Raw genomic sequence first — 27,755 nt, 5'->3', positions numbered from 1 at the left:
ATGTTTACCTCGGTGGAGCCGCAGGAGAGGTGACTAGTGATGAGCGCGCAACATATCACCAGAAGTGGAAAGAAGGCGCGAAGCAAGCGAAATATGTATTTCCGGAAACGCAGCTTCTGCAAAGCGCGCCTAAAAAATTCTGACTTACGACGTTCATCAAGCAGCTTCGTTAAGCGTTGAATGTACACTTAAGAAGGAATAACAGCGAAGAAACACGGGACGAGAAGCAACACGACGGCACAACGCACTTTCAACTCATTTTGGTCCGTTTTCTCTTTCGCCCCGCTTTTCTGCGCCGTTTTCTCTTCTTAAATATAGCGTACCAACATTTCCATGTCTCCTTCTTAACAGAGTTGAATGTATGCCGTACTGTTCTTGAAGAGGATTTCTGACCACATGCAATTAAAAGCTGCAAAAAAACGAGACCGCTCCTTCCCGAACCCGCTTGACTCTAGATACTCAAGTATCCTAGGAAACAATCTTTTTAAGTGGCATGTGAGCGAGTAGTTTTCGATTCTCGCACACTAAGACATATTTGGTGACGCTGCTAATGATTCAGGAAGCCTGAAATTAAAAGCTGTGGGAGCGCAAAGCGCTCAGTGCCTGAATCCTGTGGGCCTCCAATGCCAGGTGCGAACTATTTCAGCGCTCTGTGCAATAGCTTGCCCTGCACAAAGAAGCCTCGTCGTTCAGATAACATTTATGCCTTATGCAAAACAATGTGTAGAATACTTTCTAAAGAGAGACCCAGTGCAGTACGGCTAAATGTGGCGTGCAGTAAAAAATATGCTGCAACGCCACCTTAACTGCAGGCCTTACAAGAATCTCAGAACTGCAGAGAGGTTTACATGCAATCGTATGCTTTTCGTGAATTCATCTTGTGTACATTTCGATCCTTTCGGAAGAGGGTGCATGGGCAACTTAGAACGCCTATTCAGCAGCTAACGTCATAAAACATTTGTTTGAGCATAAAATGATGATTTTGCCCTGCCAGAGGTTCTTTCTAGAATGACAAAGAAGCTGACACTCTGATCCGGCTGCAGGAGCTTGATCAAATGAAGGCAAAGAAGCTGCCGAGCTGAGCTCGCTATTTAATGAGGTGAAGAAGAAGAAGAGCTCGCGCGATTTCGCGTCGTTCATCGGATATCCCGAGCTCACCTGACATTCTCCAAATCGTAAGAGCTATCTCTAAATTACCGGCACCGGGCCTCGTTGTGATCTTGAGTGGCGGCGGCAGTGCCCCTTTCTTCGTCCATGCGCCCAGAAAGCTCGTCATGGTGTCCGTGTTGTCGAGCGTGATCGCCGCATTGCTGACCTGGTTCGCCATCTACCGAGCAGCACTGCCCCGTGTTCGCGATGCCGTAACCTATGAGGTGATCCTGGGCAAGGAGCATGGCGACGCGTCCTTGCCCCCCGTGTTCGCACACCGCGGCGCGGGCCACGACGCACCGGAGAACACCCTGGCCGCCATCCGCCAAGCGAAGGATAACAACGCGTTCGGGATCGAGTTCGACCTGTCCTTCACGAACGACAGCGTTGCCGTGCTCTTCCACGACGAGACTCTCGACCGGACCACGGACGGCGTGGGTGCTCTGGCAGCGATTTCTTTCGAAGATGTGCGTAGATTGGACGCAGCCATCAAGCACCCTCTCGCCAACCGCTACCGAGGCGAGCGCGTTCCGACGCTCGAGGAAGGCGTCGAAGAGTGCCTGCGCCTTGGATTGCGGATCATCGTGGACGTCAAGCAAGCGGACGGGCGTGCCATCGCCATTCTGGACGAATTGTTTCGCCGGAGACCGGAGTTATATCGGCGGGCGCTCGTTGCCTCATCGTACCCGCAGTTCATCTACGCTTTGCGAAAGCACAACCGAGACATTGTGACGGCACTGACTTGGAGGCCGGGGCTGTTTACCTTCGAGGACATTGAGAACAGGCGGCCGCGATACAAATCGATCTTCAAGCACTGCGTCTCCATGGCCGCCGACTGGATTCTAGAACGGGCGCTTCACTACGGGCTGCTGCCTCAACTGACCGGCGTGTCGGCCTTGCTTATAAGCACGAACGCGCTCAGCGTGGACTACGTCCGAGCGTGGCACGACCGGGGCATACACGTCATCGCGTGGACGTCCAATGACCCAGCCGAAAAGGAGTTTCTGCGGAAGGTCCTCCGAGTTCCCGTAATCACGGACAGCTTGCTTGAAGCGTAGGCACTTCCGCTGCCCTCAGTCGCCAAGCGAGCGGTTAATTTCCGAGAAAACTGAGCGTGCACGGACGGCAAAATTTTCGAAGCTGTAGCACAGATTCCTTTCCGTCGTGCTAAAAATGCATAGTAGTGATGCCTAAGCTGAATAAAATTGTTATTAACGTCCAAGCCAGTACTTCTCCATGGATGTATCTATTAACGAGGGCTAAAAGACTTCGCTCACCTTCACCCGGATTTCCATTTATTTCCCGACATCGAAATATCAGCGAAAAGATTTCTCAAAAATCTACGGTGGTGGCGCCACCTGCAATTAATTCCAAAGGAATAGACGCAACTAACCTGAAAAGCCAGGATAAGCACCAGGCACCTTCATACAAAACATGCTGATCTGCGCTCACCACCAGAACGCAAAATGCGGAACGGATAGCCCTGCCGCATGCCACAAACTTGTTCTGTTGCGTTCGCCACTCTCAGGCTCTCCTGTACCCCATGATGTTTTCTTGAAAACATCCACTTCAAGTTGAGTCTTATGCACCAGCGCTGAACTGGTGACTTCACGTAACGTTTCTGTTGGAAGCCCTAGAGAGCTTGGATGTTCAGCGCGTCTTGGTGCACGTGCACAACAAGTAGCACTAGGACACGATAGAAAACGTCTCGTAAACTACCTACTATTTGCGCCTCCGTTATTAATGCGATAACATTCCTTGGCTCATTAGTCGCGTCACTAGAAGGTGTGCACTGACGCTATGAACGAAAGTTGCGGACAGAGCGTGTCCGCACGAACTTAATTAAAGTGCAGACGTAGCGCCATCGTGCGACCGCACTGAAAGCCCCGCTCGCAATGTGTACAGCGCTGGTCCAGCAGATGGCGCATGTGTAGGCGAGATGACGGAAGCGAGATGGCGGGCTCGTATGAGGGAGAAAAGACGCGCAGTAGGAGAAATGCTTTCTCAGTACTGCACCTAAGCTGATTCAAGTGCATCCGTGGAATTTTAGCATCAGTTATCGATGTTGCAGCCCTCTGTGCACATCAGCTTCCTGAAATGTCACAAACATTTGCCTGGGTGCACTTCTATCTGAGCGAAGTATAGTATGCATATGTAAAACTAAACATGCGCCCGCTACAAAGACTAATTTGGGGAAAATGTGATGGTGGTGGCGATATCATTTCTGGAAACACAAAGCCAAATCTGTCGAAGACGGATGGGGCCCTGAGTCCGGGACTTCATGCTGAAAGCCGCTACCTTGGCTCCTTACAATGGTGACGTGGGTCATCCAGGTGCAAGCTGCGCTGCGCTGCTTCTCAGGTGGCCGATGAGGGGAGCAAGATGGGCGAAAGGATTGGGTGATCTAGGCAGGCGTATGTTACGTGGCATAAGGAGGGGACTACGAGCGGTGTGGACTTTTGTCCGGGTATTGAGCAGAGTTGAAAGTGATGCAATGCGAGGTGTTTGTAAGGGCGAGACTGAGGTTGGCGCCAGATCGCAGCCTTCTCCCGCCAGAGGCTCCTGTCTGCGCGGGAAGGAGGGAGGGGGAATCTCTGTTCTTGGTGATGGGCAAGGATTTGCGTGTATTGATTGGGATTGGGCTACTGTCGGCGTACATTGGTTTCGTCTGCTGCGTAGCACCGGATGGACGCAACCATGAGGGTACAGAATGTGCTCGCCTGTCTTCAGGTAGAGTTTAATGACCAGCAGTCAGAAAGAGCTTGGCTTGTGGAAGTGCGGTCCTGAGGAAGGTGGGTATCCACAGAGCATGAGGAGAAAGCTTTCTGGGTCGGTAGCGGCGTAAAGCTGCTAAGTGTGCCACAAGCTGTCATACTTGCTTTGTAGCGAGAGCTACGCTGGGCTACCGGTCGAGCATTTCGCTTTGGCCTATAGAGGAAAGTTTTGCGCAGGCGCCGTTATCATGGCAACCAGAGAGGAGCAGCAGATGCGACGTGCGCTTCGCCTTCGCCGCGGCCGCGCGCCCGCTCCACCGTCGCAGCAGCTTGACGTCACGCGGATGAGCAGTTGTGCGCATGCACCGGTACCAAGGTAACCAGACAGACCCCAAAGGAGAGCTGCAGGCTTTTTTTTTCGCCTCGCGGCACACCACTTTATCAACCGAATCGCGCTTCCCAAGCGCAGCATTGCGTTTAAAAGGCGGAGCTGTAATAAGCGGCTGTATAACAACGTTTGACATGGATGCAGAGAAGGAGAGTCCAGCCGCTGCGAAAAGGCGGTATAGTCAAGAAAAGATTAACTTCTCCAATCCTGAGGTGGTTGCGTGGCACTTGGCTACTTAACACAGAGAGAATATGCGTCAGAAGGCGAAGAGAGCAGCGGAGAAGCCCGAACAGAGAGACGAACGGCTTCCCAAACGGAGAGGCCAGACTGCCGAGCGTAGTAGCCAGCGCATAGCCGCCGAGATGGAGCCCAATGTCTCTCATTGCTAAATATACAGTGACCCCAACTATCTCAGTCAGGGAAACGTACCTCTCGCTACGTATATCCTGGCATAGCCGAGCTAAGCCACTGCCAATTTATTTTAGGCGCTTAAGGCTGGAATTCCATGCTTGCGCGGCCACTGTTCATTTTGCAGCGAAAGCTGCTGAAGCTTTGGTTTAGCCATATAGCCCTGAATTCTCAGCCGTGAGACATTGAATTGCTTAGTCAATAAGTTTATTTACCTTAATGAATTATACTCAATATAATTCAATTCAGTTCAGTGCCTACCTGCCATGGTTGGCATGTTGCAAAGTGGAGAGAGAGTAATATCCCCTCTAGACGTTAAGGAGTTAGGAGGGACAGGGCAAGTGCTAAAGGGAAGAGGGAGAGAGGGAGAGGCGACGGGAGAGCTTGTGGCTTGGAGGTTGCAGCGAGTGTGCAACATAGCAGAGAGGTGGCTGCAACTGGATGAGCCCAGAGAGTGGTTATCATGGACGGAGGGACTATGGAGCTCGCTGGCTGGCTGGCTAGGGTGTCTAGAAGGGGAGGTGTGAAAACCGGCCGGGAAGAACTGGCCCCCTTTTGCGCGTGAATGCCGCGCTGCGGCGCTGTTGTCAGGGGCGCCGTCAGCGCGCGCGGCCCGTCTGCTTATGCGCGGAGGGACTGGAATGCAGTAGAAACGTGCTTTACCTAACTTTCGAAGTTTTCGCCGCCAGCGCAGTTCTTTACACATTGCGCCGCTTATATTACGCGACTGCTGGCATGTGATTTGCGAGCATGGGGTAACACAACCGCATCTTTGGGGACCTGTGCGAACTTTAAGCAATTTTTCAGGTGGCCGAAAGCAAGCACGCATTTCATGCACGTTTTTTTTTTTAAGCCAGTGCGCTTTCGTGCAGCTTTTCTAGGGCCGAATGCATTTTGCTCCGTTATATTACGCAATATTTTTTTTTTCTCCTAGGTTAATGCGATAGTTATAAAGCAAGGATCATCCGGTAAGTTTATTCTGGCATCTCTTTTTTGTTTCTACCTGGGAAAGCATCATTAAACCATCACACAGGTCGCGGCGAGAGAGTTCAGAGTCTCCAAGCACTTGTTCTCCGAAAATCCGCTGGCCCTGCTGTGGGGTGCCTCGTGCAACTTACATAATTGAAATTAAGCTTGTATAACTTCCTGTTCTTTTTTCTTCGACTGAATGTCACGTCTAAAATGAAAGAGACCTGGTGAAAACACGCTGCACTTTACTTAGGCTTTTTCTTCTTGCCGATCCAACAAAACAATCTTCTGGGGGACAAAAAAAAGGTGGAATCTCGGTGCCGACATACTCTGCAGTTTAGTGTGAAACGGCATTTTTGTTCTTGTATGTCTGGACAGACCAGCGTTCTGATGTACGCGGCAGATTGTATATGACGTGCTCGGCTGAACCGCCGCGAACCGTCTCCTCAACATCTATTGCCTTTGCACAATTCCTGCAAACATGCTGATCTTGCCGGTTCGGTGCGCTTCTTCTTCGATGGAACAGTTCTGCGAGTAGCTTGTCCGCCTCTTTTTGTCTATCAGCAATGTTTTAGAATTGCCCTTCGACAGACTCTTAAAGGGGGTAGGCGCTGCATCCTGTCTTTGAACTGGAACGTCGCGCGGGATCACTAGCTCAATGCCGTTCACAATGTGCAGGAATTTTCGTCGGATATACCTGTTGACAGACAAGAAAAGCGAGAAAAGTCAGCACTGGAAAGACTGCTGCCGTGAACCATGAACAAGCGTACAAATGCTAAAAGTTCGTAACTTGTATAATAATAATTGGTTTTTTGGGGAAATGAAATGGCGCAGTATCTGTCTCATATATCGTTGGACACCTGAACCGCGCCGTAAGGGAAGGGATAAAGGAGGGAGTGAAAGAAGAAAGGAAGAAGAGGTGCCGTAGTGGAGGGCTCCGGAATAATTTCGACCACCTGGGGATCTTTAACGTGCACTGACATCGCACAGCACACGGGCGCCTTAGCGTTTTTCCTCCATAAAAACGCAGCCGCCGCGGTCTGGTCCGAACCCGGGAACTCCGGATCAGTAGTCGAACGTCCAAACCACTGAGCCACCGCGGCGGGTTTTTTGGTGCCGAAACCCGGGAACGAACCAGGGACCTTTAGATGTAACTTGTATCAGACCGTAACTTGTATCAAACCGTCTTTCACAGACAAGTGAATTCTCCTGCAGCGAATTGTCGGCTCTGGGAATAGCGGCACCCACTTCTAGAAGAGATTAGGACAAGCCAGCGGACGAGAAATTGACACTTTTTCTGAGCACGATTTGTAACCAGAATCTCACTCGGGAACAAAGCGCCATCTCTGAACCTTTTTCTTAGACCAAGATGTCATTTTGCCAGCATGTAGCAAGCATACAGAAGCACGACACGCATCAAACCGCACTGAAACACACAACGAAGAACCACGCCAAACCACGCACAGACTGCCTTCGCCCCGTCGTCTCCTCCGGAGCGCTGACGGCGCCTCAGACTGGAGCGCCCTGGTTGGCCCTAGCGGCATTCACGCGAACGGGGCCACTCCTCTCTATGGGGAGCGCGCCGCGTTTTTCACACCTGCTCTTATAGACACCTTAAGCTGACTTGGACGGCTGGCTGGCCGGCTGGCTGGCTGGCTTGGCTGAATGGCTGGCTGGCTTGGCTTGGTTTGGCTGCCTTGGCTGAAAACCGTATCCCCGAAAGTAAGCTCTGACACCAATATTCCTTTCCAAGTACCTCTCAGTAGCTCTCAGACTTATTGTACCCCGTAATACCCTATTCTTCATTATCGCGGCATCTCTTCGCCCCAACAGTTCTTTCGTTCTTTTTCATTTATTTCTTCCTTCGTTTACCCACACTCCTAGGTATCTCAGTTCTCCCACTCAGAGTATTCCATGGCCTTGCATTGTAAGCACCTGATCAGATGTATCGTTTCTAATCATCAGACTTGATTACCTGCAATGAAAGAGAAGCCTAGAGCGCCTTCTTTTCTCCACAAGAATTAACCAGGATCTGCATGCGTTCATGGCTAACTGGTAACAGTACAATATCGTCCGCATACATTAAACTGAGTAGTCGCTGCTTTACTACCTTTCCACCCAACCTGTGCAACAGATTATAACCTATGTTGCTTTCTGGAAGTCGTCTTTCCATATTTATCTTATAAAGCATGAACAGCTACAATGATATACGACAGCCTTGCCTTAATCCTTGCCTTTATTTCGGATTTCTTATCTTGGCATATCTTCCGTAGGAAATGAATTATCTCATGAACTAAGCCTTCATCATTCAATATGTTTCAAAGAAGTTTCATGTTCACGTCGTCGTATGCACCGCTTATGCCTAAGAAGGCTAAAAACAAAGGTCTGTTTTCCGCCCTAGCTGTTTCTATGCATTGCTTAAGCAGCAACAGGCTATCCACTAAGCGCCTACCACTTCTGAACCCGTTCTGAAGTTCTTCGAGTATCTTATTGCTTCATTTTTATTTCGAAGCAAAATAACTGCATTTTTATTTCATCGCCTGCATTGGCAGCCTGTATAAAACAAATGTTATCGTAATCTGTCTGTTGGATTTTATTTGCCTCCTATCTCCTTTCGCTTCAAAAACCAAATTCATCTTAGCTGGTTGCCATTTGTCCGGAACTTACTAATCTGTTTTCACAGTCTCCAATGATTTTAACAACATTTCTTTGCTTCTGGGGCCAAGTTCATCAATCACCCTTATTGGAATTTTTTTCTCTCCCTGCTGATGTCTATTTAGAAATATTTTCTTCCACCTTTTTGCAATTACGATTTTTGAGCTCTAATTTCCTGTTTAATTGTGCTGTCCTGAGTTGCTGCCTCATTTGGGGAGATGATACCAATCGTCGTTCCTAAATGACTCATTTATAACTGATGCAATGTAGTTCACCGCGTCGTCGCCCTCTAAACATTTTCCCGGGGCATCTGGAACCCGCTCGAGCTTTCTTTGTCATTTTTGTTTTTTGTTTTTTACCCCGCCAGCGTACATGGCTCCAAAAGTTTCTTGGCCCACCTTTAGCTGCATCGCGAACTTCATCCCTCCAATAATCATTGGGATACTTTACCCTGGAGAAGGACCTGTACTTCCAGTTCCTTTTGCCGATAAGATTCCCATTTGGTCTATTTCTTCTTGAGATGACTGCGCCTTTGCCTTTCAGCGTTCCCTTGAAGCCACCCGTAGCTTTTCGATGGCCGCCTTAATTTCCTTATTCCAGCAGCTTCCTGGCTTCCTCTTTCTTTTTCAGGAGTTTGTCACTATTACTTGTTTCATTTCGTACTGATGAGTAAACGAGGGTGGCGGAATGCGCCACGTGAGAGGGGTTTCACGAAAGAATGCAGGGTTATGTGGCTTAATCACAGCTACATCTTTCGATGATTGTTGCGCAAAGCCGGTAAGCCTAGCTCTGGAAATTTTCTTAGTGATTATGATATCCCAGTGACGTTCTTGCTTGAGATAGAAATACAAATTTTAACTCAGTATAAATAGAGATATATTTGCTTTTTAACAGCAGTCGTTGCCAATCGCAAATATTTTTTACACAGCTGGAATCAAAAGAAAAATCCGGGAGCATAAATAAATACTTTTGTTCGCGTTGCCTGCTTACGTGAAGTGTTCGGGTAAACAACGTCACTAGAAACAGGACTGCTTTCATGTTGAGAAAAATGTTATTTAAAAATTGAACATTTAGCTAGGAGGAAACATGAAACATTAAAGACAGAAAACACCGATGCTGCGAACATGAAAAAAGAAACGAGACTTCAGCAGCGTTTAAATGAAGCGTAATTCTCTTTAAATAGGGAGGGGTTTTGGGCTCCAGTGGCCCGTATTACCAGTGATATGAAAAAGACCCAAAAGGGCGCATATTAGAGGCTAAGTAGCTTCCAGGCTACATGAAAAACCCAGAAATATGCGGCACATTTGGAGGTGATGCGTATTTCGTGAAGTATGCAAATTTACTTTCAACGACAGTTAGCAGTTCTTTTCGTTTATTTGCTCTATATTTGCCTGCCATCACCAAAACGCGACCCACGGAGGTCTGGGCATTCAAACTGCCGTGTGTTGCGTTTTCGTGGTTACGGGTAATATTTAATAACGAAAAATCAGAACCTGCTACGCGCATCTGAAGTTAATTTCGGTCACTTTAGCGATCTCTCAGTTAGGGCGAAAGTATTACCCCTCTTATATGCGTATGTTTTGTAGTTTTTCAGAGTACCGTTTCAAAGCAACTACCACTGGAGCCAAAGCGGCTCTCTATTTGACGAATTGACATTTCATTTAAAATCCGCAAAAGGGGACCTTTCTTTGGGACAGTAGTTCTTCCAAAAGCGTCACAGAAGCAGACAAATCACACAAAAAAAGATTGTTTTATTATCTCCGTTTTATGCGCAATCCACTGATAATAACAAGAATTGCTATTAACAACGCGTCATAATTTTATAAGTAAATGCATACCCTTTCTAACCAGTCCAAGATTCTTTTTTTACATATTAAGCGTGACGGCCACCGCGATCGCGCAAACAAAATGGGCAGTGTCCCTGCAAGCGTGACACCCGATCCTTACAGCTGTTCGTTAATTTTTCTATTGGACTTTGCGAATAGAAAGAATTCAACATCGGTATCTCGCGGTCTTTTTTTATGCCATTATGGTATTGTAACGCAGGTGCTCGAAGGTGTGGAATAACGCCTAACGCCTTCGAGATGATAAATGGAAGGCAACATCATGATCGAAGGCATTTATGTGCACCAAACTAAAGTCATTTTTTCCTCCTCTTGCTTGGAAATCGAACTAATATTAAAGATAGGGTGATATGTCGAATGACCAGGCAACTTATAAAACGATTGGTGCAGTGATGTTGTAAACAATAAAACAACTCCAAACAACTATTGGAAACTGCAATACATTTCTAGACTGAGCTAACCAGCCCTGAGCCATTTGGCGGCGTCTTAGTGGATCTTAAATAAATCTCATGATTAGTTTCCCACACTCCTCTTCTACACATATAAACACATACGCGGAGGGGGGGGGAGGAAATATTTCTCTTCTTAGGTTATGTTCCAGGAAATTTTATGCTTGACCACACGAACCAATGGAACAAGGAACCCACCAAAAGCAGACATCCTGAAGAAACATGTCTGCCGCATTAATAGCCAGCTCAGCTAAAAAATAATCATCAGTCACTACTACACAGTTTTACTTATTCGATTTGAGCCTCAGCGCTCTTAATTGTTCTCATCTAATATTAACTACAATAGCTTTTGGTATTTATCTTTGTATTTTCTGCTTGCGAAGTTTTTTTTTCTTAGCCAACCACGATTTTTATTTATAATTGGTTTAGGACCGTTACACATAAGTGACACTGACCGGGAAGCTTTATTTTTGTTCTTTTTATTAGTCACAAAGCATATCTCCAACAAAGCATATCTCCAACTTTCCATCGGACGACTACAATCTCCGCAATCTTCAGGTCTGCCCACTCTTCTACCAATGGTCTGGCACCGTAGCGCCACCACCTCAAAAGTCCTGTTTTCAGGCACTTAACAAAATACGCACTATCTATAAATGTGGCGACATTGCCACTACACTGTGCCCGCAGTGAAGTACTGTGAACATGACTTGAGCGCGCAACATTCATTGCTGGTCTCGACACAGCCTATCAGCATTGTCAGACGCCCAAAGCGTGCATCCACCAAATCGTGCTGGAATGTTCCTCTTTGCCCCCTCCGACTGTGCCCCACGACGACTCCTACGGCACATACACGTAGTTTCATGAACCATGAAGACGTCACTGACGCCATGCTCAGCGCTGATTGCGGTGTGCTCGCGCTGGTGCTGGGCTTGTGCGCGGAGGAGGAGAATCCGTTTTAGAACGCAGTGGAGAGAACCATGCGAAGGCTGGATAATTATTGTCGTACCCGTGCGCAACACGGTCCAACTGAGGGCTGAGCCCTGTACTGTGGAAGTTTTGCCATTTTTCATTTCTTTTATATCAGCCTGATTCGAACTTTAATAGATCGAGTTTTACACAGAAAGAGCCACAAGCAGCATCATCATCATCATCATCTTACCTACACGCAGTCCCTCCCCTGTTCCCTGGAAGGGTGAGCGAGTCACGTCATTTCCACTGTCCAGCAAATGCTGGCGTAGTGAGCAGGGGCCTGTGTGAACGCTTATGGGGTCCCGGGCGACGTTAGAGACAAGGTTCAACTGTTCGTTTTGAAAATAAAACTTGCTTAACGTGAACGCTAACCAAAAGGGTTTAACTTAAATTGAGAACAGCGCAAGTAGCTATGGAAAGGAAAATGATAGGCGTGACATTAAGAGGCAAGAAAAGGGCAGAGTGGGTGAGGAAGCAATCGGGGGTTCGTGACGTACTAGTCAAAATCGAGAAGAAGTGGGCATGGGCAGGGCATGAAATGTAAAGGTAAGATAACCGATGGTCATCAAGGATAACGGACCGATCGTAAAGAGAAAGCAAGCTTAGCAGGGAGCTGATGAGATTGTGATATTGGCGGGGATCAGTTGGTCGCAGCTGGCACAGAACAGTGTAGATTGGTGAGAGATAGAAGAGGTCTTCGTCGTGTAGTCGGCTTAATTAGGCTGATGATAACTATGTTGATGACTACTACTGCAAACACGGAAAGAGAGCAGAATGGGTCAGCGAAGAAACGGAAGTTGCTAATGCTGTTTGCAAAAGCAGTGCGCATTAAATTGCAGTTTGGGAGGTAGCTTGAAATTTGCGAGCTCCATGGCTAATACGAGGCCTTGGCGTAGTCCTGAGCTGCTTAGAAAAGCATTGCACGGTTTTGTGGCTTTATGGAAGAAATAGACCTTTTTGAGCAGGTTAGTTTTGAGATCTCCTTAGATCCAAGTTTAATGGCACCACTGTTTCAGGAAGTAGAGTGAAGGTATAAATTATTTCAACACTGCGCCAGCATTCCTTGTCGTTATCATCACTGCGGTACGGACTTCTCCGGATGTGGGCATCTTAAAGTGACCTTCGGGGCTAAACGCACCGCATATCCACCGAAAGGCGGCGTTACGCTCTATGCGGACGCCTGCCCATTGCAAAATCAAAGAAGAAGAAGAGCAGGAGTTGCCGAGGCCTGCATTTTCACCAGGGATCTTCAAAGCACCGTAATGTAAGTGTGCGCAAAGAGCTCGTTAATGCTTTTCGTCCTTTCGTGAAGTGCATGGCGGACGTCACCCGTTAAGGATAGCGGCCATTCCTAAGGCGCCGTTTCGCAATACCAATGTACCGAAGTTCACGGCTGCCGGTGATCATAAACTACTTGATATTTGCCTGTCGCAGGTATTAAGACAGGACAGCGATTCTCGCGCGAAACCGGACTCTGGATCATTAACTCCCAAGCCCATCTTCACCTCGTCACATGACATAATCTTTATGACGCACCAACCAACACTCAGCCACTTTCGCTTGAATAACTTGACCAAATATGGCATATTAGTCGAAGCAACCTGTCCAGCCCCTATGATCTGCGCTTCTCAAACATACCTGAATACCTTTCGTGAAACCAGCAAGCGAATGCAGTGGAGCCTCTGCTTACGTCAACGGCGGAATTGTAGCATATCTCCACACGGAAGCTCTTAATAGTAATATTGTGGTTAAAATATGTCGTGCGTTCTGGAATTACGATATTTTATACCTATTGCTCTGTGAGCGCTAAAGAACCGCAGGTGGTCGAAGTTTTCCGGAGCCCCCCACTACGGCGTCCCTAATAGCATTAGCCGCTTTGGAACGCAAAACCCCTTAAACCAAACCTATCGCTCTGTGGAAAAACAGGACAGGGTATGCAGCTTCACAGTTTCTATATATTCTGCCCAAGTCTTCTGGCAGTATCAAAGTTATACAGGTGTGCTGGTTACGGTGTACTCCTCAGCATATACATGATTAATAAAAATACCGGAGGGTACAGCATGGCTAAGCGCGGAATATCCTGCAGTAGCACTATAGACGGATACAACTTAAGTCTGCAGTGAAGCTCCGCCCGCATTCAGGAACGTCGGACAGAATTCCTGCTTCATTAAAAGTAGTCTGTTGTTAAAAGGTTTCTTGATATCTAAACAAGAAGGTAACCGCGAGAAGGAATCTTAAGCTCGATAATTTTGATGCATCTTGCTTGTTTCACACAGTCAAACACTAAAAATATGATTTCGTTTACTGTGGTTTTTGGTCAGCGGAGTAACACACGACAACGCGGATCATGACCGATTGTTTCCAACCGCTCTTTTTTAAAGTTTTATCCTATCCCAATTATAATTGTCACTTAAGGTCCTGACGTTCTTAAGGAATTTCCCCTAAAGGATTTTACCATGAATGATCCGTACCTAAAGGCCTTCTACATAAAGGCCTTTACTTGAAAGGCGTTTCCCATAAAGGCCTTCTCCATGCAGTCCTTTACCACAAGGCCTTTAACCTAAAAGCCTTTACTCCGAAGGAATTTACCATGTAGGACTTCAGCAGCGTGCACCCTACAAATCGGCCTTCACCCAGGTCAAGGGCCTGGCAGGTTGCTTACAATCCGGTGAGCAGGTGGGACACCTGCCACAAAGCAGGCTTCAGGGACTTAAATATGTATGAACGTAATTGGAAACTGCGCCTAGTAGTGCTGCTGCACTAAATGTCCTGTCCCTAGTCCACAAGGTCGCTTTTCAGCCTTTTAGCGTTGCGCTGATGGCATCTACGACTTTTGAAATTTGCAAAAAGTGACCAAAAGTAGCATTTTAACCCCGGGGACCTTGGTAGCTTCTTTGGCTGTGCAAGTGCCCCACAATCCTGCTCATATAGGCACAACCTGTGGCCTAGAAACTTTTGAATGTGTCTGTACTTTGCGTGCTTACGAAATTCAGACCGACCTAGCAAATGTGGGCCTCGGTCGCCGTCATGGGGTAGAGTGCTAGCACGCCTTCACTCCAGGTAGCGTTAAAGATATGGGACTGGATGTATTTCTCTACAGCTGGGTGTGGAGGCGAAGTTGAGGATACCGCCAGTTATGTAGTGGTCTTATAACTCTTCTAAAGAGGAAGCCTTTAATGGTTCATCGTTGTCCGTCCGTTCATCCTTGAAATTTGTCACACTACAGCGGTCAATTTATTGACGAGAAGGAAAAAAATTCTTGCACACGGCGGGATTCGAACCACCATCCTTCTGTTTGGCAGCCGAACGTGGTAACGACTACGCTACTTCCCGCTTTTCGCCTTTATTGCGACTACGCTACTTCCTGCCAACGCGTACGTAGTTCTCTTTTTGCAGTATAACATTGCCCTCGGGCGTTTTCGTTCATCTTCAAATTGGTTTGGTTTGGTCCGGTTTATGGTGTTTAACGTCCCAAAGGGACTCAGGCTATGACGCCGTAGTGAGGGGCTCCAGAAATTTCGACCACCTGGGGTTCTTTAACGTGCACTGACATCGCACAATACAAGGGTCTCTAGAATTTCGCCTCCATCGAATTTCGACCGCCGCAGCCGCGATCTAACCCGTGTCTTTCGGGTCAGCAGCCGAGCGCCGTAACCACAGAGCCACCGCGGCGGCCTTCAAATTTGATTAAGCCTCTTATCCGTAAGTGGTGCAGGCAAGGGTTATTATTTTTCAATCTTTTTAGGTTGCCTCAACCTAATATATGTGCAGGCAGGGGAAGCTTTTTATACGTCAGTGGTGCAGGCAGGGGCTTATTATTTCTCAATCTTTTTATCTTGTTCCTACCTAATATACACGGTGCCCCACCTAGAAGTAACCAAGCTTTAAAAAACATGGATTCTCCTAGCCGCGTGAGGCGTACTGAGGGTTGTTTAGGGTCCCGTGGCCTTGTCTGTAGTATTTTTTTCGTTCTTCAACGTTAATTAATTAGTTAATTCTAATTAGATAACTTTTATTTATTGAATTCAGGAACAAAGTGTGAAAGTACAAGTTGTAGATCGTCTCAAAAAACCGCTAGCAGCGCTCTTTCCATCAAGGTACGACTTACGTAGCTTTACTTATTGGCCTTAAAAGAAAGCTGTCACGTGACCAGCAACGGGGTCACATCTCTGCCCCAATGTGCACGCAAAGGCTAATCGGGAAGAGCACTGCAGTAAAAATTGATTTTTTTTCTCTAAGTCCCGTCTTGGGATGTTTTAAATGGCACCACTATCACGTAAACGCTTTTTTATTGTGCGAGCTAGGGTTTAAGGCCGGAAAAAAAACTACGTTACGTTAACGGTATCTTGGTGCAAACGTTGCAATCAACTGTTTTTCAAAGTGGTCTGCAATTTTTCCTTTGACACTTTGTTGCCCAGGGTAATAATGAAAATGTTAGCTAATTAGCATTAACTAATTAGTTAACGTTGAACAGCGGAAAAATACTGATGCTGTAGACTAGGCCACGCGACTCTAAACAACCCTCTAGACAACCCTCAAGTTGTCTCGCTTGGTTACTTTTAGCTGGGACACCTGGTACCTACAGGTAGGTGCTTATTATATATATATATATATATATATATATATATATATATATATATATATTAGCTTAAGGAAGCCCGATATGCTTAGTGGCATGGGCAGGGACACTTTATTTTAGAATTGTTTACAGTCTGACATTCATTTTTGTCTAGCGTAGGGACGCTGGAGAGTTTGTGGAAAGGCGTAAAATCAGACGGATGCCACCCAAACGCCGTCCAATGTCTGAAGCATTCAAGACTCACAAAAATTGTGTACTTAATCAACATCTTAACCACACATCAGTGACAGAAGCAGCAACATCGCGCCAACGCCTTCCTCCACACGCTGGACAGAATGGACAACCACGCTCGATGCTTGCCGAAATCTTTCCTTCCACCGCACAGCTTACAGCTTAGGCCGCGCGACTAATAAAGGGCTGCATGAAAGAAAGTAGCTGGCCCTAGAGGTAAATGAATAGTTTGAAAACCAACGACGACACTATGTCAGAAATAAAATCGCAGTGGCTTAGCTCGGCTATGCCAGAATTATGTAGCGAAAGGAAGTGTGAAACTCCCCGGTTGGCCTTGTTCACATATTCCACAACGTGTGAAGTTCAGGCGTAAACGTCCAGTATGACCTGTAGGTCCATGTTTGATTTCAGCACCGAGGCTATCTAAGGATTGAAGGGGTCGCGTCAATCTTCCGCCTATTCTCTAGGCTAACGGCATGCTGTTCGTCGGTTTCTTGAGCCCGCCGCTGAAGTCTCTTGGTCGCATTCCATCGTTCATCACGTGCCGCCTTCAGTGAAGCAGGACTCCGGTCTCTCCTCCGGCTGCTGTCGCTGCTGCTAGCGGTCGAGACACCGGACGTTACACGTGCCTTTCTCGCGGTGGCATATTCACGGCGGCGTTTAGCCAGTCGTTCGGCGCACTGTTCGTCTGTTTCCTGGGCGATTCGTTTCCTCTTCATCTCGTTCCGCTGTCGATTCCAGGCCTCCTCCGGCTTATCAGAATTGTCGCCGTCCTTACTGTCGCCTCAACGGTGGTTGCGGCGCACACCAACTCTCCTATTCAATCCTGTGACATTTTATCACGCATGCGACGCAGCTGTCGAAGCGAGCGGAGGCGAGCGTGACGACGAGGAACGCGGTGTCACGTCCTTCCAAACGGCGACGGCCGCAAGCGGCGCGGTGTGACGTCATGCCAGATGGTGCAACGAGCGCGCGAATCATAGTAACCTTCCGCGGCGAGGCGCGCGTTGTGACGTCACGTGCCTCGATGGAGTACCGCCACGGCGAAATCGCGAGTTTGCGGCCAATAAAGCTTTCGCTTTAAAAACTTAAACGGAGAAGGAAAGGTGTGGTGAGTTACCATTCTCGATAACTCCGCTTTTACAAAACGCGTTGTGTTAAACGCGAGGAGATTTATTAAGCCGTCACGTGTTTTGACAAGAAGTTCAGTCAGTCCCCGTCGCCCTGATCCCTCCGTCGCCCTGATCCCTGTTCATCGGGCTCAATGCTGCGCTTTCGCAAAAACCCTCAAGCGTTCTGAAGTCAAGAATCGTTCTAGGACCGCTTGCGTCCATACTTTTGGACCTTCCCGTGCGATGCGTTGGCCCTTACGGTTTCACATTTTATCCGGAAGCGCCGTGCTTCATTTTAATTTCTGTTTACGGTCCCATTATGAGGAATTCCGAAGAGCGCCCGGCCAGTGCCCCAAAGTTTAGGGGCTTAACGCGCTTCAGTGGGAGGCTTCTAGTTGTTCCTTTTTTCTTTACTACGTCACGGATGATGTCAGTGCACTATTCAGTGGCATGCGCCGCGTGGTGGCAGCGAAGGAAACTAGTAGAGCTTTTAATATTGCTCGGAAATGGACACCGGCAAGTTTTTCACGCTGCCTTACATGCTACTATTTAGAGACTAGGTGCAGAGTGCTCCAAAACGCACTTCCACGGGGCGGCGTTGTCGAGGGAAAGGTAGCGATAGCGTGTTTTCCACTCCTGATACCCTTCTCCTCGCAGGGAGAATAGAGTTTCCGCCCGTTTCGTGGTTACGAGAAATTTCCTGAGCCATTTTCTCCCCAAAATTTTTAGTGAAAGCTGTAGCACTATAAGAGAGGAATCGGGAATAGAGAGAATTTAGCCTGAAGTCCTTTGTTTCCTAGCTGAAATCAAGAACTAGAAGTTGTCCGCGGCATGCAGCGCAGAGAGAAGACAGTCCACCGTTTGATCTAGTCAATATAAGGGAAGAAAAAACTTAAGATGAGCAGTAGAAAGAGCAAAATTTAACTGAATGTGAACATTTGCCGTGCAGGAGAAGTAACCGTCTGAATAATTAAACTGGACTCGATGTGCACAAAACCAGCGAGCGCGCTGGTCACTGCGCATCAGGCAGGAAAATCCGCGCGTCTCATGAAAGATCTCGCGGCATTGTACCTTAATTGTATGCTGTAAATAGGTACTCTCTGTAGAGGCCGCCACACCTAATGTGAGTACTCAAGTTGAGGATGCTTTCTGTTTGCTCGGAGAACCGATGTATGGCATGCTTCGATAAAATTCTGAATACTGGAGTAGTGTAAGCTACTGTTATAGAAATATTCAAGACAATGGTCCATTCTTCCGATCTCTGGGAAAATCTTATAAAGTTTTTCCATTGCTTGCAATGAGTAGTTAAGACCCTCATAAAAACCCATGGGCAACGATTGTGATGATAAGAAAAACAATATTAGCAAAAAAATGCAAGCGTGTCCACGGGAAAGCAGTGCTCATATTGACTGTATTAGTGATATATTATAATTGAAATATAAATTTTGTTCATAAACTGGGTATTTTCATCCCATCTCATTGACTTTTGCCTGTTAAAAATAAGCGTTCGTTTTCGGCTACTGGCAATAAGAGACAGCAGCGCATCAAGGAGGAAGCTATTGAGACCGTTATTGTTGTTTTGCCCTTCCAGTTGCCGAGAAACCGCCAGGAAGAAAAATGTGCTGGAGTAGCACGAAAACCACGTTGCTTCTGGTCTCCATCATGTGTATCGTAAGGACGCTTATTTTTCGTATTTGGTTCGGCTTACATGAAAGCCACCTGCACTGTAAAAACTTTTTGCTTAAATATACAGAAATTTACTGGCAGCCGGCCTGCCAGAAATTTCCTTTAACGTTCTGTTCCCAGATGTTTTGTTTTTGAACACTTATTTTATGTTTTCATGCAAAAACGGGTGAAATTTGTTTGCTCTTTCCTGTTATTTACAACACCGTTTTCGGATAACTGATATTTTGTTTGAAATGTATGATTTCTAGTTAATAAATAGGCAATATGGTTTGTGCAATGCATTTATATAAAAAGCAGCCAAGCAGAAATTATAACTATGATGCTCTTAAGTTACATTGTTATATTGCGAGAACATTGCGTTCCGGGCAGTGCTCGTTCTTGCAGGCTCCTCCTTGGTGCGGCCTCCAAATGTCCACAATTCTTGTAACTCTGCTGGAAGGAAAGAACCGGTTTAAGATTCGCGTACAAAATATCTAAAAACTTCAGCCAGATAATGAACAAATATATAAGTAGCATCCCAAATATATAGAGCGTACATCACAGTTTCTCATGGAATCAAAGAGAAACAGCAGCAGTGGCCTATAAAAGCCTGCAAGTGTGCGCTGCTTTCGGCAGGACAATATATTGCAGCCGGCATTAGGTCTTTTTTCTATGTTTTTACACACTGCAGCATTAGAAATAACGGTACGAGCCACAAATGCACAGTTTAATTGTAGTCGGCTCTTTGAATAAAACTAATTTCGGACACTACTGACACGAACGTCGAGAAAACCTGTCCATATACAAAGTGTGGGTCTCAAGTGGGAAAAATTAATAAATCTCCATGCTATAACAAACAAGTACAGGTCAGCTCGCTAATAGAGTACTCAAGCTCGTTGCTAGCGCAATTTTTGCGCACTCGTCAGCGGGCGTATAAGCGCGGGCAATGTAAAGTGGCACTGGTGCATGCGTGCCGCTGCCGGTGGGTCGCATGCTTGTGTGTTCTTTAAAAACCGGTCTTATTGCACGCCTGCAAGCTCTCATTACTAGAGCTCGCACTGATTTCGGACCGTCTCAGCGCACGCACTCCCGCTGGATGCCTTTCTAAATCAGCCGCGTCATTTGCACTAGCGCAATCATGTACAGCGATTAAAATATCCCATTAAAAATAGCGACTTCTACGACAGGCGTGGGCGCGTGCAGTCAAACGCTAAGCGCTGCACAGAATTCAATAGGGCAGGACCGACTGTCCCTACAGAATAGCAGTACCAGCGGAGAAAAATTCGGTCGAAAAACAAAGCATAAGGATTTGTATATAACACGCATTAGGAGAATGCACAGCTTGCCTGATTTTGCAAATAGGGCGATCGGTAAAACACGCCCAGGACACACGTGTATTGCGAAGGTAACCATCTTAGCGAACGCAGGAAAGCAGCAAAACAACGAAACGCAGAGCCCACAATACATATTCAGCAGTGAAAAAAATTATCTGCAGACTGTATTGGTTTTTAAATATGAAAGGCTGATCTGTGATCATTGCTATTCATTTTAAAAGCAATTTTTTATAACGGAAAAAAATTACCCGCACTTCTGGCGTAGCTGCTTCAAGAACAGAAAATTACCGTTGTTTTCCTGAACAGGATTCTGTTCACAATTTTAGTAGATATTATCTGTATGGCCAACTAAATTTTCTATATAAATACTCCTAATTTTGCACACATTTCTTACAGTCTGTTAGAAAATATTGAAAATATATTGACATACCGGTATGCTTGCCAATTGGAACGCACGCACCTACGCTTATCAAACGAGCAGAAAGCTTGCACGTGACTATTTATTTCACAGGTTCACGCGTTTTTCCGATACCATTTCGATAGGAGGGCGTTGGGTATATTACTCACACAATTCCGCTATTACAAAGCTTAAATATTACGTTTGATTATTTTTACACCGTTCCCAAATCAAGGTTGCCTGTAAGCATTCATTGAATCGCCGTCTAAGAGCGGCGTTCTTTTTTTTTCAGTGATAAGGAATAATGGTTTAGTGGCCACAAAGAGGTAACCATGATCGGAATAAAGCTAAAATATGTCGGCAAACAACGTGTCTAAAAACGTGTTAACGATGTCCATTAAGTATCCATCTGTGCTGCCCTTACCGCAGCTGTGAATTTGCTCGATTCAGTGTACAGCGATGAGCGTGATTTTTTTTACTCTGCATTGTAAACTACGTTATAATTATAGAATTGGGATGACTTTTCACCTTCGAGATGTTTTTACGTAGAAAACGTAAAAAAATGCACAACTCTAGGCCCCCAGCGACGCTAACAGTTCTAGCTTTAGCAACAGTCATTTTGAAAGGGCACTACAAAATAAAGACTCATTCAAGCAACAGAGCCGGGAAGGAGGAAATATCAGGGCAAGCTCCATCCATGCCTTGCCTTTGTGAATTAAGAAAAAAAGATATTTTGTGTGTGCGTTCTCAGATGGTCTCAAACCCATCTGCCCCGAGACTTCACTGATGTGCTTTGTGCTTCATGCTTGAGCCTGAAACTCAGTCTGCCGCCAGTGCAGTGTAGTAAGCTAAGATGGCTGAATTTACTTAATTAAATTTTATTTACTTTTGCTTGTTAGGCACCTCCTTAGCCAGGACCACCGATGGCATATTAGAATAAAACAACAGAGTCTGTCAGCCAGGAGCAATATAACTTCGTAGAGCAGCATGAAAATTTTTCCTCCTCGTGCATTTAATGCTCCAAAGGGTGCATATGGGTTTCTTGCCATTAATGTTAGTGATGGCGACTGCGAAGCACATTTATACCGCGGTGCGGCCGCGCATAGAGATCGGAACTAGCTACGTTCGAAATTGCAAATATATGCGAAATCGCGCACTTACGCTCTGATTGAGAGATCGAAGCATTAGTACTATTACCGCAAGAGAAACCAGACGTCGCTGGCTCGTTGAGCCCGAATAGTTTATTTTTCTAACCGTTTCTTTGCAAAATCCACCTGTTTTTTGTGGCTTCTAGGCCGGAGAGAGGTAAACAGAAACAACTTTATTTGAGCTTTTATATCTAGGACTGGGTGATCCAAATGTGACAAAGTAAAAATTCCATAAATTGATAAGGAGGGAGAGTAGGGCGATGCGTTTTGCAGATTAAAGCACAAATAGGCACAGAACGTTATTCTGAATAACAAAGTTTTTCGCGACAATATTCTCAGACAGGTGGCGCTTAGAAAAACTGTACGGCACAACTTGAGCTTCACTTTATTTTCGAAAATGTCGCTGTTCTGGTGATGAAATGTTTGGAAATAAAGAAAATATGCCCTCCACGCGATTCGGTGCATTCGCAAAAAGTGTGCCTCCTCCTGTCCCTACTTTTCATATTACAGAATTTTCACTTCTCTTGTGACTTTTGTATCATCCTGTATATATGTCTAGCCTCCCTGTAAAAGCTTTCTAGAAGTAATGGTTTGTTTGAAATTCAAGTTCAATTCGATTGACTCCTCTTTCGCTCTTTTGTGCCCTTGTATCGAAAGGAAAACGCTCCCGCCTGCCGTTTAACATGTTTGACTCTGGTCACAGCTGAGTCAGTGCAAAACCGCTCGCAGTGCATGAACGGGTTCAACCTTTCGTCGAGAGTATTCGGGTACCGGGACAAGCTTCGGGAGAACAAGGTATCTGCGTACATTCCGGATGTGACCGACATTTCAAAGTGGGGTAAGCAGCTATAACTAAGTCTGTCAACCACATACTGAATGAGGGAACGCAAGTACAATTAAATATATTTTCAGAACGGATTCCAGGACAGGGTTGGGCAGATGAGAATCTGCATGTTCGACTGTAATATATGTATTCACTAGAGTAGCACACGATTTACTGTAAAGTTACTTTCTAGAAAGAACCTAGTACACAAGGATGCATGCTGTGAAATGAGAAACTAGCATAGTAACACATGGGGTCTCTCAGGACTACATTCTAGTTCCGCTGTTTTTTAACAAAAAATAAGGATGCCAACGTTCCTTTAATTTGCCATACTGTACTTTATGCTCATAATAATAACATATATTAGTGCCTTTGCACTCAAAATACCACTCACCGATTCTTCCGCAGTCTGTCTGGTGACACGAGTTGCTCTGGAAAAGTAATCTGTGTCGCACAAGCCCCACCGCCGGCAGCACCTACGATCGCATAGCAGTGGCGGATCGCTTAACCATACTACTCACGATGAAAATGGGTCGCAAGCACAACGGAGACACAGACAAGACAACAGACGAGCGCCATTTTCACAGATTTTTTTATATGGAAGGAAAGGAACACTTACATACAAAACGATACCAAAGGCAGCGACAAAACTGTAGTTAACATATCAGGGTTAAAAAAGGAAACAAAGAAGAAGAAAAACTAAAACCTGCGCAGATAGCCTATTTCCTTCTTAGATAGCGAGAGCGAAGGCTTGCTGACGCAGCTTCCATGCGAGGCTGTGTTGCTTTCATGACCTCTCTGGTTCTTTGTTGCGGATGACGATACAACACCTGAGTGGCCTCAAAGAGAGGACGGCAATTCTTTTCATTCTGGGATATGTTCAGTCACCCCAGACGAACGATCATTTTTGTGCTCTCTAAGGCGATTGTTGAAACACCGCCCGGTTTGACCTATGTATACTAAGCCACAGAGGAACGGAATTTTGTACACCACATCAGTTTCACATCGAACAAATTTCCTTCTCTGCTTCACTTTGCAGGAACGGGAAATACTATCAACACTTCCTGCCTTTCTTTGCATAATACCGGGACAAAGTCTGGGACAAGGGGGGGGGGGGGGGGAGGGGAGGGTGCAGATAGGGCTACTCCGACATCATATCTTCTTGCAACATGTCTTAATCCAAGAGATAAGCGGTGAATGTAAGGTACGACATCCCTCTTCTTCAAGCTCACTTCAGGGGGGTTGAAGGGCCTTTGACCCAGTTCATTAACTTCATACAGGAATGGGAAATGCCTATGCTAGGAAAGCCTGCTTGAATAAATCTGGAAACCTGGGCATTGATGCTGTCGCGTAGAACATGAAGGCAAGATTTTGTTAGGCTCGATTTGAGACAAGAAACAGATATTCCGTTTTTCACTAGTTTTGAATGTTTGGAATTGTAGTTGAGCAGTGTTTTTTTCTTTTTTTACCTAGGGCAGTACTGTCAGCAAACATGCCTAGAACTGAAGTGCAACTTGAGAACCGGAAACAGTAACTCAATGTCTTCTGGAACCTCCAGGGTAAATTTGAGACCACATCCACACTTCTTGAAGGTTTTCAAAATGTGTACCATGCTGTTATTGAACCCAACATTATCAAGCAAGATCAAGAAAACATCGACATAACGAAAGATGCTTTCGTGTAAACCTTCCTATCCTTGGCAAATTTGAGAAAGGTGCCCGTCCTGTTGACTTTTTTCTGTGTCTCCGTTTTGTTTGCGCCCCCATTTTCATCACGAACAGTTTCAAACTAGCCCAACTTCCCATTCTGCTTAATCATACAACCACTGAGCCACAATAGGTATGAGTACTCCCAGAGATCTATAAATGAAAAGTAGAGCATAACCAATTCCACGTATATGGACAGTAACTCATTAATGCTATCGCGTCATAGCCTCAAGGCGGAGCTGAAATTTTCCCTCCAATTGTAGTACGCTAGCACTAAAGCCCTCAGTCACTCATTTCGTTCACCGCTCACGGATTTCACCGAAATTTGTCTGGAGCGTATGTAACCGTGAATACCGAGCCTCGAACTGAAACCAAATTGAAAACCGAAAACCTAATTCGCACATGTCCTAACCACGCTAAATTGTCCGTCATTTTTAGTGCACTAGCACTTTAAGTGACCATTCCCAGTATTATGCCCTTGTCCGTCCGTCCGTCCGTCCGTCCGTCCGTCCGTCCGTCCGTCCGTCTGTCTGTCTGTCTGTCTGTCTGTCTGTCCGTCTGTCTGTCTGTCTGTCTGTCTGTCTGTCCGTCCGTCCGTCCGTCCGTCCGTCTGTCTGTCTGTCTGTCTGTCTGTCTGTCTGTCTGTCTGTCTGTCTGTCTGTCTGTCTGTCTGTCTGTCTGTCTGTCTGTCTGTCTGTCTGTCTGTCTGTCTGTCTGTCTGTCTGTCTGTCTGTCTGTCTGTCTGTCTGTCTGTCTGTCTGTCTGTCTGTCTGTCTGTCTGTCTGTCTGTCTGTCTGTCTGTCTGTCTGTCTGTCCGTCCGTCCGTCCGTCCGTCCGTCCGTCCGTCCGTCCGTCCGTCCGTCTGTCTGTCTGTCTGTCTGTCTGTCTGTCTGTCTGTCTGTCTGTCTGTCTGTCTGTCTGTCTGTCTGTCTGTCTGTCTGTCTGTCTGTCTGTCTGTCTGTCTGTCTGTTTTATGACACGTGAGGAACCTGCTCACGGTGTTAGGCGGCAGCTCAATTAATCATGATAGGCTGCTCGGGAAGAGCAACCTGGAACGCAACCCAACGCAAGTCCCACCGATGGCAACACTCGCCACAGAAGGGCGGTGACGCATCGCTTTACTGCTGCACCACTGCACCTGGAGTGGTTGGAAGACTTCCAGGGATCGATGAATTTAGAGAAAGACCAATTCCTCATATATGGGCATTCACCTATTATCGCTATCCGAACGACCTCCATCCCGGAACACTGGATCTGAACACCTGAACCGAAGTGAAGACTAAACTGTTAGGGCACCTGATTCGGATCTGACCTAACCACGCAAATCGGGCGCATAATTTTTTTGTCATGGCGGGATATTTTGGGTAATTCAACACCATGCAAACACATGGCTAAAGAAGCTTCATATTTAGCTTAGGGCTAATTAGCCTCACTTAAGCAACCAAGGATTAGGGAGAACAAATTTCCTGCGTGTGAAGCCGGTTCTACTTTTTGTAGTAACGCCACGAATACTCCTACCACATATCCTATGCAGCTCATATGACCAATGTCCTCCTGGCTTGATAGGAACATGTTCAGTGTATATTCAAGCGAATAGTAAAGGAGCGTTTACACCTGTCTGCCTTACTTTCTTTTATTGGTGGGTTTTCTCGGCACAGCCCTGTGCTGTCTTTGTAAAGTTTTCCAGCAAATATGTGCATGGTCTCTCGACACTTTGTTGGCGCTTTCACTCCATGCATACTGAATCACGAAATGAATTGCCATCTGCACTCTGGCTGACTTATTCTAGATTGGAGCTTCGAAAGCTGCATTTTCTGTGCTTTTACTTCCAGCGGTGAGACCAGTTGATTGCGTCTATTTCATTTCTTGCCTGCAGTAAACGGCCGGAGAACGTCCGATCAAATCACCATAGGCCTCGCCGGCGTAAGCCTAATCTTTGACGTCATCCTGTTGGCCAGCGCCGCAAAGGTACAGTATTCTCTTGAAGCTCTACTAAAACAGTCGTTTGCAGAAAACACACTTCTTGTTGCAAGCTTGTGGACGAATGTTCACTGGTACTATGTGGCGGCGAAAATGAACAGCATTGAACTTAGCAGTTTTCCTGAAACTAAATTATTGTGGCATTGCTGTATGAGCACTGCATCAATACATTTCTTTCCGATAGTAATCGGTGGCAAAACGATTCTCAAATATCAACAAGGAGCAGTTTTTCATAAAACCAAATACATTATTTTTTTCCATGTACGTTTGATTTTCATCTTTTTTATACACTGTATATTCGGTGCTTTTGCACATTTAATGAACGTTTTCTGCTGTTCCGCTGGGAATGACCACCTAGCTTTCACGTGCCCATAGCTGGATGAATTCGCCGTCGTACTAGAAATATTACTTCGAAAGCACTATTCGGATCGGTAAACCCCGATCAAGATTTTGCGATCTATGTGGGTTTGTGCCAAATAAACAAAATAATGCCGCGGCAGGGTTTTGAACTTACGGTTGTGGTGACACATGAGCTTCTCCGGCGTGTGCACAAGAGCACATTGCTATCACCGCAGCCCTATCGCGCCTCGTGTTGAACTAAAACACAATCTCGCGCTGTACATTAAACTTCGTGGTCTTCATCAACTAATACTACCGTCAAATATCGTCGCCAGACGTGCCGACGGCACAGTAAAGCAAAATGAAGAGCCAACCAGCCTAATTTCATTCTTTCACACGTCTACTCAATTGAACTACGTTAAAATTCTGCCACTTTTTCATGTCGTAAATGTGGCATACCGCTGCCGTGTTCAAAATCAGCCTTTAGACGAGAACGTTCACCTAGCCAAATGGATTGGCGCTGCCATCTCCCAGGGAACGGCAGTACCGGCGAATAATAGCGGGGAGTTTGATCATTCGGTTTCCAGGAATGTGGCATTGTCGGTTAGACTTTTGGTTTTACCTGAGAAGCCAGGAATGTAACTGCGGCAAATTCACCACTTTAGAATGCCGTCTTCTATACAAAATCTTTTTACTAAACTTTTCGCGAACTAAAACGAGGAATGAGAAGAAGGCGGTTCTTTAAAGTATCAACATAAAGACGTGCATAATTTATTGGATGAGGGTTGTCGGCATAAAACTTTCTGCCAACGGTAACTATTACATTGGCTGAAATTTGTACCAGACAGACAGAAGGACGGACGGACGGGCGGGTGGGCAGGCTGGCGGGCAGGCGG

General features: G+C 46.2%; 2 protein-coding genes across 2 annotated transcripts in view; both read left to right on the top strand.

Moving 5' to 3' along the window:
- The first annotated feature begins 1,110 nt into the window (after positions 1-1,110).
- LOC144097292 (glycerophosphodiester phosphodiesterase 1-like) lies at positions 1,111-2,371 on the top strand. Its single transcript, XM_077630038.1, has one exon. The coding sequence runs from the start codon at positions 1,275-1,277 to the stop codon at positions 2,205-2,207; it is 933 nt and encodes a 310-aa protein (XP_077486164.1). The 5' UTR covers positions 1,111-1,274; the 3' UTR covers positions 2,208-2,371.
- A 10,367-nt stretch (positions 2,372-12,738) lies between these two features.
- The window catches only part of LOC144097885 (uncharacterized), a 48,815-nt gene continuing 33,798 nt past the window's right edge, over positions 12,739-27,755 (top strand). Inside the window, exons 1-4 of the mRNA XM_077630492.1 lie at positions 12,739-12,809; positions 19,059-19,138; positions 22,741-22,849; positions 26,417-26,508. Of these exons, the coding sequence (XP_077486618.1) occupies positions 19,085-19,138; positions 22,741-22,849; positions 26,417-26,508 (255 nt within the window). The 5' untranslated portion in view covers positions 12,739-12,809; positions 19,059-19,084. The remainder of the gene's footprint in view (positions 12,810-19,058; positions 19,139-22,740; positions 22,850-26,416; positions 26,509-27,755) is intronic.

This window comes from Amblyomma americanum, chromosome 7 (assembly GCF_052857255.1).
Source record: "Amblyomma americanum isolate KBUSLIRL-KWMA chromosome 7, ASM5285725v1, whole genome shotgun sequence".
In the NCBI taxonomy this organism is placed as follows: Eukaryota; Metazoa; Arthropoda; class Arachnida; order Ixodida; family Ixodidae; genus Amblyomma; species Amblyomma americanum.
Note: the sequence above shows the minus strand (reverse complement) of the source record. Positions and strands in the feature narration are given on the sequence as shown.